The sequence below is a fragment of the Hyperolius riggenbachi genome, chromosome 3 (assembly GCF_040937935.1).
Source record: "Hyperolius riggenbachi isolate aHypRig1 chromosome 3, aHypRig1.pri, whole genome shotgun sequence".
Lineage (NCBI taxonomy): Eukaryota > Metazoa > Chordata > Amphibia > Anura > Hyperoliidae > Hyperolius > Hyperolius riggenbachi.
The window spans coordinates 280924213-280939136 of NC_090648.1; the positions used below are offsets into that span (position 1 = coordinate 280924213).

Consider the following 14924-nt stretch of genomic DNA (forward strand, 5'->3'; position numbering starts at 1 on the left):
TAGTGCCCCCAGTAGCATGTGCAAGTTTGTAGTACTTCCTAGAGTGCGCAGCCTGCTAGTGCTCCATTTTGTCTGTCTCAGCTTTTCAGTTCATTAGTAATGTGTGCAAACTTTCCTGTGCCATATTACTGTACTAGAATATCTGTGCCCCAACAGCATGTTCCCCACTTGCTAGTGACCCTTGCAATGTGTCCTCAGCTTTCTCATGCCCTCAATATTCAATACCATCAGTGGCGTAGCAATAGAGGGTGCAGAGGTTGTGACCTCACTGGGGCCCTTGGGCCAGAGGGGCCTCCCTCAACCACAGTATTCGCTCTTTATTGGACCTGTGCTGGTAATGATTGCTTCTGTAGATGCTTTGAATATTAGCAATTATTAACAAACTGTTCCCTATCCCTTTCTTGCACCTCTGACACTGTGGTTGTCCTTGGCAGGTTTTGGTGTGCCATATTAATTGCTATGTATATAGCGCTTGGGGTGGAGTTTGGGGTCAATACAAAACTTTCAATGGGGCCCATAGCTCCTTAGAGCTACGCCACTGAATACCATCCTCCCAGTGTCCCAGTGTTCCCAACTGTGCTTATTATTCAGTTCTCCAGTTCTCTCCGTAGTGTACCCCCAGGTTTACAATGCCTCAAATGGTGTCCCTGCAGGGAGTCCTCTGTATTCCTGTACCCAAGCTCATTTAGTTTTCATGTTGATGTAGGAAAACAGGTAAGAATTTTTTTTTAAACTTCTGGCGTAAAAAAATCCCCAAAAACTAAGTTGTACAGTAATACTCTAAAGTTATAATGCCCCGACACATTATGCAACTAATAAGACTCACTGGAGTCCCAGTTGCGCGCATAGCTCTGCCCCATGCAGAAAGAGGCCTCGGCATATGTCCATAACGTATAAAAAGTATTAACTACCTATAGCAGCACATAGCATGTAAATAAAGGAAAACCCATACATCAATGTGAAGCTAATATAGACCAAATAAGCATCACAACTTTTAATACTACATTCATAACATAATATTTATTTTGAGAAATGATGCCAGGGCAAATGATCCAGACGTGAACATTACACTGGTACAAAAATGTCAGTTTCCTTCCTATCTTATGTACTTGGAATATTTGCCAGCATCAAAGCTTTCATTGTTGAAAGATTACAGGGAGGGAATTCAATAATTACATCAGAAGAATACACAGCATCAGAGCTACTTATTAAACGTCTGCAATATCCTTGTTTCAGAAGAATTCTACTGGGTATTCAAACACTTCCACTTGATGGCTCCAAGTAAGTACTCTTTTGTGGGACATCAGTGCATAGCCACCAGAAGAAATTCCCTTTGTCATCAGTCTGTTATAGTCAGCATCCTAAATGTCTCTATAGCAGTTTGTTTGAGTTCTATAGTCAGCATCTTATGTTAAAATACACAAATCTGTGTTTGCATATAAGATGTATAACTGTCATTTCTTTTTATTATAAATAAGGTCATAAATAATTCAGTATCCCATAGCAGCTAGTAATATATCTGTTTACTGCAGTCAAAAAGCAATATACAATTAAAACGTGGCATGATGAGATAAACATGTGTATGTACAGTGCAAAATATATTGATAACCAGGCTGTTTTTTATGTTCCTGCCTTGAAGAGTTAATTTTGAGGCATGCAAGTGACAGCTTCTGTCTTGTTGGTTTCCTTGTCGGGAATATAGTAAACATCACTTATGAGAAAAATTACAGCCATAAAAGTTTTCCTGGCAGAATACAACTTCTGAGGGCAGGGGAGAGATAGAAAGAGGTCAACAGTTCATGTATTTTAAGTGTGGGACATTTAATAGACTGCCATTAAGCAGAAACAATAAACCATCCAATCTACTGTGTAAATATTTAAATCTAAAATAAAAAACTGAGATGCCTAAAAAAGGGTCATTTTAGGAGTAGGAGAATAAATAAAATTGTTGATCTCATCATTATATTTTCACCTCAGGTTTACTTTAAAGCAAGCCTGTAGTGAAAATAAACGGGCGAGAGGAAGAATGGTATCTATAGTACTGTTCCTAAATAGGACATTTCTGGCATTCCACAGTCTTGTTTTTTTATTTAAAGATTAAAATTCCTCTTTAAACTTGTCTCATTTGAATTACCAACAGTTTTCTTGTTTTAGTTTTTCAGCTCTCAAACAGACAGACCTTGAACTACTGAATCCGGGGCATAACTAAAACTCGGGAGGCCAACCAGCAAAATTGAACCAGCCAGGCCCCCTGCAAAACCGTCTTCCCTTCCCCCAGGATCATACATTTGGTCAGGCTCTCCTGCACCACCATTTAACTGACCCTGCCCCCCCCAACATTGACCAAAGTGTGGCATCAGTGTCATACATTACCTCTTGTCAGCGGAGCGAGCCACACACGCACTTCTCTTCAGCCCTGCCATACAGTGTAGCTCCTTGAGAATCCCTAATGAATCTCACAAGCCATACCGAGATGGGAGCTGCAATGAGCTACACTGTCCAGTGTGGCTGAAGAGGGGAGTGAAGAGGACGTGTTGCTAGCTCCAATGACAAGCAATGTATGATGAATCCACTTCCACATTCTGCATCCCACGACTGAAGTGGGCCCCATTAGACTCTGCCCCCCCTATTGCTATGCCCTTTTACTGAATAATTTTATCTACAGGGGGAGGTTTCTTCCTTTGCGAGCTTACGATCTAGAGAGTAGTGGGGTTGAGACCCTGGGAGAATAGACAAAGGGGAAACTATAGCAAGTTATAAGCTTGTCTGAATAAATGTATCTTGAGGGCGTGTTTGAAAATTTCCAGGCTTGGAGCATGAGGGATAGGCTGTGGGAGAGAGTTCCAAAGCAGAGGTGACACTCGTGAGAAGTCCATCCAGGGTGAGGGTAAGAGGAGGTGACCAAGCTGGACAACAAGAGGGTACTGATAAGAGGGTAAGAGGGTATTGATAACCTGTTTTTTATTGCTGTGTTGTACCACAGATGCTATTACTGTCAGACTGTTACGTTGTGCCAATGCTGCTATTATGCCCGCGTGATTTGTGTCCTCCTTCTACTCTGTACCCTGTATGTGCCAAGAACAGTTTTGTGCTTGGAAAATAAAAATGATTCTGACATGATTAGAGCATGTAAAAGCATTTTAGTAGCCTCTAGGTACGGACAAATTCTGGAGATACTTTTGAGATGGAAGTAGCAGGAGGATGTAAATGTGTTAAACCACTTTGCTACTGAGGTTGTTTTCTCAGTTCAGCACAGCTCTGATTACTTTGGCAATACTTCATCACTACTTTTTACACCTAAATGATCTATATATTGTTGTTGTTGTTTTTTTTCAGAACAAATTAGTTTTTTTGTGGGTGATATTTTTTTTTAGTAATTACCTTATTTTCTATGCATTTTTAAGGTAAAATATAGAAGAAATACTCTATTTATGCATTTTTATCCATTATAGCTTAAATGTAAACAGTTATATTGTACATTAAACCCACACATTTTATTTTTCTATATCTTCCGTTTATTAAAACAGTTCATTTGTGAAAAATACTATTGTTATTGTTAATTGTACAGCCCTATTGAAGATGATTTTCTGATGTAAGAAATAATATGATATTGCTTTTTGTTTAACCTTAAGATCAGAAACTAAGAAAAGCACAGTATCTAGCAATGAAATACAGAGATATACCTTGTTTTGCATAGGCAACTAATTGAAAGGCAAGATAGACTAATTCACAGGAAATGTCTGTTTCTGGTAATTTTCCTCTGTAACTTGGTCTAACTTTTTTTTAATCCAGTAAGTATTTATTGTTCTTTACCATTACACACACCCTAAGGAGATTAGAGACAGAGGTACCAGTTTCCTGGTGCTTCATTTGCAGTGTGCTGGTTTCTGGAACTGTGAGCCACTTTGGTCCTTTGCTACCAAATTCTCATCATTTGGGTAAGACGAATTTTTTTTCTGTAGGAATGGAGCTCTCATTTTAGATGTATTTGTAGTATTGTGGATCATTTATTTTATATTGCTTAGTCTGTATATCACAAAATACTGTCTGTACAAATGAAGCCTATCCATGTTTATCATTGCATTTGACAGCCTTGCTTTTATTGTAGTGGTTTAATAACCTGTTTGTATCTTGCCTCAGTATACTGTGATTTTTAGAGTTGACTGTGCTGGATATTTTTTTTAATTTTGAGAACTCATTTTAAAATAGAATGAATGCCGATTTATGCAAATTAATTATGGGGCGGAGATTTCAGGAAGCTTTCCAGTGGGAATTTAGACAAACATATGGGACAATGCAGCCAGCTCATTCACAGGCTTTGTCATTAAACAAGATATCTATAAGTGTCCATCATACAGTTACTTCGTTTCAGTGAGATTTCCACAGCTGTTTCCAGATTTTACCTCTTAATGTTGCAGAAGGTACAACAAGCCACATATTTCAACATATCAATAAATACAAGATTTCTGGCAAGACATTGCATGCCAAAGGATGTCACTGGACAACCGACCAAGTACATTGCATTGAGTAATAGGCCATTCCTCACCTAGAATGACCCAGCTAGTTTGTAGCAGGAACCTTTGCCCTATGAGTAACATGTCACCCTTTGCTGTGTAATCAGCTCCAAGACCAGTTTGGCTTCCTTTTTAGTGCTTATTTATTAGTTACCATCTCCTTCTCTCTGAGCAGGTTTAGATAAATCAAGAAGTGTGTTTAAATGAGTGCATATTATGAAAGCATGTGAACTGGCTGCAGCCAAATGTTAAAGTATCGGTAATATAATATTATAGATATTTTATTATAGCCTTATCCAGTTCATGATCTTCATCTGGTCCCCTAACCCTCCCTCCTCTTGCCTAACAGTAACTTCTCTACTAATGCCTAACACTAACCTTCCCATCCTAATGCTTAAACAAAGCCTTCTGTTCACTGACAGCCAAAGTACTAGCTGTCTGGGTATTAATAACCAATCAGCCAGTATTACCTAAAAGCAGTATTGAAAGTACTAGCCAATTGGCTGCTGATAGTAGATCAGCTAGTGTCAGGCACCCAACTCACTAGCTGGAAGCTATAAAACAGAAAATGTTACTTTTAGACCCCTGCCGAAGCAGCAGCTCATTTCACCTGATCCCGTTGAAATATCCTGAGTCAGAGTATTTAGGACAGGACCTTTATGGTTCTGGCTAGGCTCTGCTGTTCAGGAAGTGCTTATACAGGCTGTGAGTTTTTCAAATGCACTCAGAAAATGATTAAGATGAATTTGGGCCTTAAGCAAGATAGCAGTTTTTGGTCATCGCTAATGGTCACCTGGCTTTATTAGTAAGATTTGGTGGGGGTAGCATCCACTAGGCCCCTGGACTTTATCCAGGCCCTGTGTAACTGCCTAAGGTTGCCTTGTGGATGATCCAGCTCTGAATGCACTACAGGTTTTAGAGTTCATTAAGACTAGTGAAGCCAGGTTAGAGGCAGCAAGTCTAAAAACAACACTCCTTCAGAAGAGATTTTGGTGTGTATCAGCAGTGAATACAGAAACACAAACCCCAAAAATCAAATCCTGAAAGCACGAGGACAGAACGCCCCCTTTACAATGTGGTTTCTAGATGTTTTCATTCAGGATGTTGCTATTCGAACTGGGGGCAGATGTTTTGTGGAAACTGACTGAATGGAACATCCAGTTTTCCCTACACGGGTGGATGACTTTCCAAAATTCTTTGACAAAGCCAATTACTCAAATGAAAGCCAATCTCAATTCTGATCAATTAACAGAAGAGATCAGTCTTGTGTGGGCTCTATGGCCACACGTGGAAGTAAATTTGAGATTGGGTAAGGTGAAGTCATAATCAAAATGTGTCTTGGGCTTTGGCAATCAGCACATGTAGTGGAACAGTAAGCACACTCAGAGATACTGTAGGTCTGTTGCCACAGGATGGTCCATTGTCTGAAAAGAAATGTAAAAAAAAAACCCAAACAAACCTGGGTTACATAGCAAATCACGTGGCTGCTCTCCAAGGATCCTTAGTATAAGTTTCTTATTCAAGCATATGTTTGTATATATTATTGTGCAAATGTTTGTGTGCAACCCCATCCCCTGGATTGTCCATAGACAATTGTTACTATATTCCCATTGCCAGTTACTATATTCCCATTCCCAGAGACAATTGCTACTATATTCCCATTGCTAACCTCTGCTTGTCCAGACCTTGTTTGCTTACTTGCTGGCGGCTTTAACCTCAGCCTATTCATAAATTAATTTGTTTACCACGTGTCGTGACCAAAGCCTGTTCAGTTACCCAATTTGTCTGCCCCTTGTCTCAGCCTCAGGCCCCCTGTACACTGCAAAGCCGATTTGTGATTCTGATTTGCATTTTCTAATTGCGGTTATGTATGCATGTAGTGGGCAGGAGCCCTCAAACAGTTTGTTGACCATGTCAGTTTGCCATCAGTAACAAATAATAATAATAAATAATAATAATTAGGAAAAATATACTTATGACTAGGTTTAAAGTAGACCTGAACTCTTGCACAAGACAGAAGGAAAACGTATAGAAATGCATCCTGTATGTATTTAGAGAGTTTAGCCTGTCTAATTACCCAAGTTGTAAGTTGATCCCTCAGCTGTGTCAGCTTAATGCCATGGCAGAGAGCTAATTGGTAAGCACAGGATGCAAACAATATGTCTGCGTCCACGAAAGATTTAAAGATTTATTGCAGGATTTCTATCAACTGTAACAAATAAATGTTTTTCTTTAAAGGTTAGTATGCTGTTGCTTACCTTTTAGAGCAGAGGGGAAGTTCTGAGTTCAGGTCCGCTTTAAGAATTCTGGCCTTAAATAACTCACTTTTCTCCTACTACTACTTTTTTAAATCAACTATACATTACTCTGTATACTGAACATTATAGCCTTTTTATTTTATATGTAAAATAGATAGGCAGCATTCAAATCTTTTGTTGGTTTCATTATTAATATTTCTTTATCCAATCAATATGGAATTCTTGTAGTAAAACCATAAAACTTTATTGTTAACTAGGCCTGGTGACAATTGCCAGTGAGTGGTTAAAGGTGATTGTTTAGAGAAACATTAATCAAGGTTGTCTATTTAAGAGTGCGCTTGTTCCTTTCTTCCCAGGTGATAGGAACCTTCACACTGTCACAATGAAGCTTTTTCTTAGCTATGTGTGGATGTACCGCAGGCTTTTACTGATTGTATTAACTCCACTACTCCTACTGCCAGTACCGCTAATCATCAAAACAAAAGTAAGTAATGTCTTCCATCCACAATTGTTCTGTTGCTTTTAGCATGTGTGTATGTATATACTATATATATATATACTATATATATATATATATATATATATATATATATATATATATATATATATATATATATATATACTATATATATATATATATATATATATATATGTATATATATATATATATATGTATGTATTATATATTATGATTGTGTGGTGGAGAACACTAGAGGTTCATTAAAGCTTGACTGGATTTCTTACATTTGTGTCTAAGTGGCAACAGATTGCAACACTCACTTGAATTATGGAAGTCAACAGCAAGTGCTGCTAGAAGACTACTGAAATAGCAGCTGTGAAATATCAGTCACGTGCATGCACCCGCAGTGCAGTGTGGTGTACGTCATTCAGATGCAGCATTAAGACCGGTTGTGCACATGTTGCGGTCTGATTTGGGTGCAGCAGAAGAGCCTATAACAGCGCACTGCACCATTGCATGCAGATTTGTGCCTGTGGCAGATAGCACCAACATGGAAATCTGCATGCCTTCACCAACCAGAACATTTACGCAAGACTAGATTGTTGTGGTGCCATTGACTGCAATGTAATTGTGTGTCAAGCATTACTGCTTGGCAACACACTGCCGCCTCGGCATCGATCAAAGCACTTCTGTCGTATCGCATCGCACTGTGGGGAAACTGCTGGAGAGAAGCGGGGGAGAGTACTGCAACACAACAAGCTAGTGTGCAAGTAGCTTAAAATTACAGATAAGGGAAGTAAATAACATTGATCTTCCTGTTAATAAGGCAGGTGTCCAGGGGTTGAATGTATTCGGCAGTTCTTGAAAGGGCAATTATTAAGACCTGAGTGACATAGGAGAGATTGTGATGGCTTGATGACTAGTTGAGATCAGGTCTTGCAGAGTGTTCCCGGTATGTAGTACTTATTGTTGAACTGAGAAGAGTATGGAAAACTGGCATAATTATTTCCTTTAAAGCAATGCAAATTGCCTGGCTGTCCTGCTGAGCCTATATATCTAATACCCTCAGCCACAGACCATAAACAAGTATGCCAATATGTTTTTTCTGACTGAAGTCTGATGGGATTAGCCGCATGCTTGTTTCAGGTCTGTGATTCAGACACTACCACAGCCAAAGAGCAGGACTGCCAGGAAACTGGTATTGTTTAAAAGGAACAACATATGGCAGCTTCCAAATCTATCCTAGTTAAAGTGTATTTGAATACCTACCAAAAATCGTCCAAAAACGTACAGTTGGTGAATCAGTGATAGGGTCATGCGTTCACAAGGCTTATTGATGTAATCCAAAAATAGGAAAATGACCAGCACTGGACTTTTTTCTTAAAAATGCAGGTATTTATTCACCAGAATATGTGGACAAAAATATAGCCAGCAACATCTGAAAGCCTCCGAAACAGCCGGTAAGCCTAAAGGATTTAAGTTTAGCTAAACATTTGACAAAGAACGGTTTACCTGTTCGAAGCGGCAACTGTCCGTTGTGTTGGCAGATCGGGCTGCAACGTAGGCATATCCCATGTCTTGATGATATCTTCAGCCAATTTCTGCAGCTAAGAGCTCTGAATATTATTGAGCTATACTTACATCCTTGAGGCTTTTGAATGTTGTTGGCTATATTTTTATTCACATGTTCCGGTGAATAAATACCTGCATTTTTAAGAAACGGCCGGTGCTGGTCATTTTTTTATTTTTGGATTATGCCAAGTCTGTGCTTGCCACACGGACTAGACCTGGCAAGACCAACGAAGCAAGTAAGGTGTGTTGTCTGAGAAGTACACACAAGGCTTATTGATGTGCATGGGAGCAAATATTAGCCCCTTTGGTGCGATCTTTCAGCAGACCTACTATAACACAAAAAAACAAAAATGTAATGTTGGCTAGAAAAAGGTGTAAGGACACACAATGCATTGCAACTTGCTGTGTATAGGATTATATGACCTCAAACTAGTTAGTCACAAGTGCTTATCCATAACAAATGCTGAAAGTGTCAACAAGTGTGTGAGGTTTACAACTAGATCAATGGAAAAAGGAAGCCTGGTTCCGTGAATCACCTTTTTTTCAGATCATGTAGCTGTTACCTAGAACCACCTAACTAAAGAATGTTGCAGACAACATTCATGACAAAAGTATTTCTTAATGCCTTGTTGTTGTTTGTTGCCAGATATCACACTTTGGAGGCCTTGTGGAGTCCATGACCTAGTGGATCAGATCTGTATTGGTGGCACAAAAGGAACCTTCACATTATTAGAGAAACAATTTTCACATTTTGGCCGATCAGTATAATATTTATAGTTTTTACTAGTTTGCAATGAACAGACCAGTAAAAACGAATTTATTATTGCTGTGGGCTCAAAGCACTAAAATTCTTTTTTCTTACATGTTCTTTTAAAGGGAACCCGAGGTGAGAGGGATATGGTGGCTGCCATATTTATTTCCTTGTAAACAATGCCAGTTGCCTGGCAGCCCTGTTGATCTTACTGTAGCTGTGATGCAGATACGCCCCTCTGCATCACAGCTACAGTTGCCTTGTTCCCACGCTCTACTTGGCCTTGCCTGCCCGTGATCAAGAGGTTTTTTACCTCGAAACAACATTGTTGTAGGGTAATTCGGGAGTATTTCATCTCCGCCCTCCCTGATTTTGCGGATACCTAGTGCACTAATATTTATGTGCTTTGTTACATGTTTGCTTAAAGAGAACAAGATATAAAATGAAGGAAAGATTTTATACATACCTAGGGCTTCCTCCAGCCCCATACGCACGGATCGCTCCCACGCCGCCGTCCTCCGCTGACTGGATCCGCCGGTACCGGGTACCGTCATTCGGCCGGCGGACACGGCCAATTGTTCGCATCACAGGGGCTCCCTCCATATACCTACGCGTGCGGCTGCATACTGCGCAGCCGCATGCGTAAAGGTATGGAGGGAGCCCCTGTGATGGGGACAATTGGCCGTGTCCGCCGGAAGTGACGGGACCCGGTACCGCCGATACAGGAAGCGGAGGATGGCGGCATGGGAGCGATCCAGGCTTATGGGGCTGGAAGAAGCCCCAGGTATGTATAAATCCTTTTCCTATTTTAGCTGGTCATTTGTCTCTGGTTCCCTTTAAATGCTACTTTTGCTGTACATATAGTGTATCTATGGATCCTGTGCAAGTGTCTATGTATTTTTTGATGCTTTTTGAACATTAATATATGAATTGCATTCAAAAGTTGCTAGTGTGTGTACTTTTTACTGTATATTTATTGTTATATTACACTGCACCCTGGTTTTTACCATATTGCAATGTGCTTTGAATATTATGTAAGGGAGTGCAGACCCTAATGTATATATAATGGGGATAAGTGTGTGATTCGAGAAATGCCTCTACCTAAGTTAAAATAAAAAGGAAAAAATACTTTGCACTGTATCTGCAGCTTCAAACTTCCTAACAGTGGTCAAAGGTCCATGGCTTCCTCCATCCGGATATCCACAGTATGAATGAAAGGCAAAGTGTTGCATTTTTAACAAGGAATATAACAAAAGAGCCATAGAAAAGACACATATGACTGTGCAGGGTTTTGGGCAGAGAAATACTCTATGGCGGGGCTGATTCTATGCCTAGCTCTCGTCAGTCACACAGGTAGCCTTTTCTGCAGTGTTTGGAAATGTACTCATGGATTGTTTGTCTTAAACATATACTGATTGCTAACATTGATTAGCTTCACAATGACATGCTTACCTTGGAAAGTTAAACTCAGTAATCCACTGTTATTAAGGTTTTCTGTCAGTTAGAGACGTATTGTATTAACCATGAGCAAAATGGCAGAAGCAGGAAACATTCAGTAATTGGTATGCTGTATGACTAAGTTAACCAATAAAACATAATTATACTGTATAATCTGTGGCTTTCAAATAATAATACTTAAATTAATGCACAAATTGTATCTTATAATTTGATTTTCATATATTTATATGATATGACATACACAGCAGACAGGCCTTCCAAAATTCTAATGTGCGTAATTTGAGCAGAAAAATAATTTTTGTGCCAGCTGGTTTCAAGTTTACCTTTTGTTATTTTCCTGCCACCTGTGCTTTTTTGTGTATTATTCTACACTATTCTACACTATATTACCTTGCACAGCATATACAAAAAAGGGAAGGGGGTAATTTGGGCACAGGGTGAAGCCTCTGTTAGAATATTGGTAATACTGTCTGGATAATTCTGATAAAAGGATATTGGCATTAGCTGTATTCTATTATCGTTTCACCCAACATTCCTATCACCTTAATCTTCTCTCTATCTACCTCTTACATAAACCCACAACTAACTTGCAGTAGCTATGGTAACCTGACGATCATTACTGCTGGGTCCTGCAGTGTACTACACACCTATTTCATGAAAAGTACCTGAACTACAGTTTATGTGAAACTGAGAGCATTCTAAGTTGGCACTACTCATTATACTCTGCAGCTGGCTGAGCTTTCTAGCCTAGAATTCACAGTGCAGGAAGCTGTCTTAAGGTGATTATATATATATATATATATCTGTGGGGATCCCCCTCTGCTTCATTCACCAGTGAAGGTTGCGTGGGTGTGCAGGGCAGCCCCCCCCCCACCGCCTTCCTCCACAGTGCTTCAAACTGTGCTGTTTGGCACTGTAGTACTTCAGGCCCCTATTAACCTGGTGAGGTTCTTAGTAATAAATGGCCTGGGTTTATTATGCTGGGCGATTGCCCTGAAATCCTTATACATTTGCCCAAAGTGTAGAATTTCAAATCAATAAAAATATGGGTGTTGTGCTATTATCTGTACTGTGCTAGAGGACTTTGGGGCTCTTCAGTAAATCCCCTGCCTTGATCTGCCAGTTACTTTCAGCCTGGCACATTTTGCATTGATTGCAGTCTTGAATCTTGTTTGCAAAGTGCCAGAAAGAAGATCCGTCTTTTTTTAGCTCCTCCCCCCGACTGACTTCCTGCCACCAGGCTCATCTGCATTTATAGACTTGGCCAGGTGTTGCAATGGAGTGATTACATTTAGTCTTAGGAATGACTGGATAGCAATAGTAGTGTAGGCAGTGTAGTACCCAGTGGTAACAGTGGCAGTGATTAGTGACAAAGAGACAATGCAGAATTCCTTTGCTGCCTGGCTCACAATATGGTGTAGCTAGAACTGTGCTAGAACTACTTTTTGCTTGATCATGGAACACTGTCCCATTGAACCCTATGGTGTGTAAGCACACACAAAAACGATCACTTATAGGGATTGGGACTCTTTTGCTTGGCTGCCAGTTTTGGGCTATATGTGGTACAGATGCATTGCTAGCCAAGAGGCTAGCACCACTTTCTGTTGCAATGGAGGGGTGTTGAGGGACAATGGTGAAATGCATGATGGAACAGGTGGGGTTAATAGAGGAACAATGATCTTGGCAATGCATTGGGGAGATTTGAGAATCATCTAGCATGTGTGCAAGGCCTTAGTCATATGAGTAGTACTACAACAGATGGACACATTCATGGATTGCATTGAACACTACAACAGACGCGACAAAGGCACTACAGGATCTTCTCGAAAAATTAGCATATTGTGATAAAGTTCATTATTTTCTGTAATGCACTGATAAACATTAGACTTTCATATAGTTTAGATTCAAATACACACAACTGAAGTAGTTCAAGCCCTTTATTGTTTTAATATTGATGATTTTGGCATACAGCTCATGAAAACCCAAAATTCCTATCTCAAAAAATTAGCATATTTTATCCGACCAATAAAAGAAGAGTGTTTTTAAAACGAAAAAAGTCAACCTTCAAATAATTATCTTCAGTTATGCACTCAATACTTGGTCGGGAATCCTTTTGCAGAAATGACTGCTTCAATGCGGCGTGGCATGGAGGCAATCAGCCTGTGGCACTGCTCAGGTGCTATGGAGGCCCAAGATGCTTCGATAGTGGCCTTAAGCTCATCCAGAGTGTTGGGTCTTGCGTCTCTCAACTTTCTCTTCACAATATCCCACAGATTCTCTATGGGGTTCAGGTCAGGAGAGTTGGCAGGCCAATTGAGCACAGTAATACCATGGTCAGTAAACCATTTACCAGTGGTTTTGGCACTGTGAGCAGGTGCCAGGTCATGCTGAAAAATGAAATCTTCATCTCCATAAAGCTTTTCAGCAGATGGAAGCATGAACCCACTTTTGAACCAGAAACAGAGGCAGAAGCGCCTGACCTGGGCTACAGAGAAGCAGGACTGTTGCTCAGTGGTCCAAAGTACTTTTTTCGGATGAAAGCAACTTTTACATGTCATTCGGAAATCAAGGTGCCAGAGTCTGGAGGAAGACTGGGGAGAGGGAAATGCCAAAATGCCTGAAGTCCAGTGCTAAGTACCCACAGTCAGTGATGGTCTGGGGTGCCATGTCAGCTGCTGGTGTTGGTCCACTGTGTTTTATCAAGGGCAGGGTCAATGCAGCTAATTATCAGGAGATTTTGGAGCACTTCATGCTTCCATCTGCTGAAAAGCTTTATGGAGATGAAGATTTCATTTTTCAGCACGACCTGGCACCTGCTCACAGTGCCAAAACCACTGGTAAATGGTTTACTGACCATGGTATTACTGTGCTCAATTGGCCTGCCAACTCTCCTGACCTGAACCCCATAGAGAATCTGTGGGATATTGCGAAGAGAAAGTTGAGAGACGCAAGACCCAACACTCTGGATGAGCTTAAGGCCGCTATGGAAGCATCCTGGGCCTCCATATCACCTGAGCAGTGCCACAGGCTGATTGCCTCCATGCCACGCCACATTGAAGCAGTCATTTTTGCAAAAGGATTCCCGACCAAGTATGGAGTGCATAACTGAACATAATTATTTGAAGGTTGACTTTTTTTGTTTTAAAAACACTTTTCTTTTATTGGTCGGATGAAATATGCTAATTTTTTGAGATAGGAATTTTGGGTTTTCATGAGCTGTATGCCAAAATCATCAATATTAAAACAATAAAAGGTTTGAACTACTTCAGTTGTGTGTATTTGAATCTAAACTATATGAAAGTCTAATGTTTATCAGTACATTACAGAAAATAATGAACTTTATCACAATATGCTAATTTTTTGAGAAGATCCTGTATATCAGGTACACTATAACAAAGGCACTATAACAGCAGCTTTATAACAAAGGAGGGACTGTAACAGAGGGTAACTTTTACAGATAAACTACAAACCTAGGGGCATAAGGCTGCACATAGTTATGTTATTTTTTTTTATAACTTTTGTGTTTTGGATCTTAAGATGTTACTGTGGGTAAATAGCTGTATATGTTGGTTATTGAGCACTGAATATATAGTATTGATTTTTTTATGAAACAATGCTTGTTTAATAGAGTGTTATGCCTTTTGAGTGTTCTATATAATTATCTAGATTCCTGTATTGTTATGTTATGCTCATTTCTCGCCGCCACCCAAAATCCTGTGATTATGCCCACCAGATGTCCTACACATTTTCTCCTTTTCTCACAGTTTCTCTTTGCTTCACTTATGTCACCCACAAGAAAAGCTGCTCTGAATAACTGAAGATGAATTCCCACGTATCCTGTCACCAGCATTTCAAGGCCAGTGGGAGCAGATTACTGAGGCAGGACATGGTTTTGACTAAAGGCTCATACA

The 14924-nt window shown here is 39.9% G+C and overlaps 1 protein-coding gene across 3 annotated transcripts in view; it reads left to right on the forward strand.

Moving 5' to 3' along the window:
- Nucleotides 1-1240: 1240 nt before the first annotated feature.
- Nucleotides 1241-14924, forward strand: part of SLC13A1 (solute carrier family 13 member 1) — a 119507-nt gene continuing 105823 nt past the window's right edge. The window contains exons 1-3 of one of the 3 annotated variants that reach the window (XM_068272707.1): nucleotides 1241-1281; nucleotides 2808-2935; nucleotides 7129-7256. In XM_068272707.1, coding sequence (XP_068128808.1) covers nucleotides 7155-7256 — 102 coding nt within the window. In that variant the 5' untranslated portion in view covers nucleotides 1241-1281; nucleotides 2808-2935; nucleotides 7129-7154. Of the gene's footprint in view, nucleotides 1282-2807; nucleotides 2936-3885; nucleotides 3939-7128; nucleotides 7257-14924 lie in introns of those variants that run through there. The other 2 variants (XM_068272705.1, XM_068272708.1) reach the window with 2 other exon arrangements.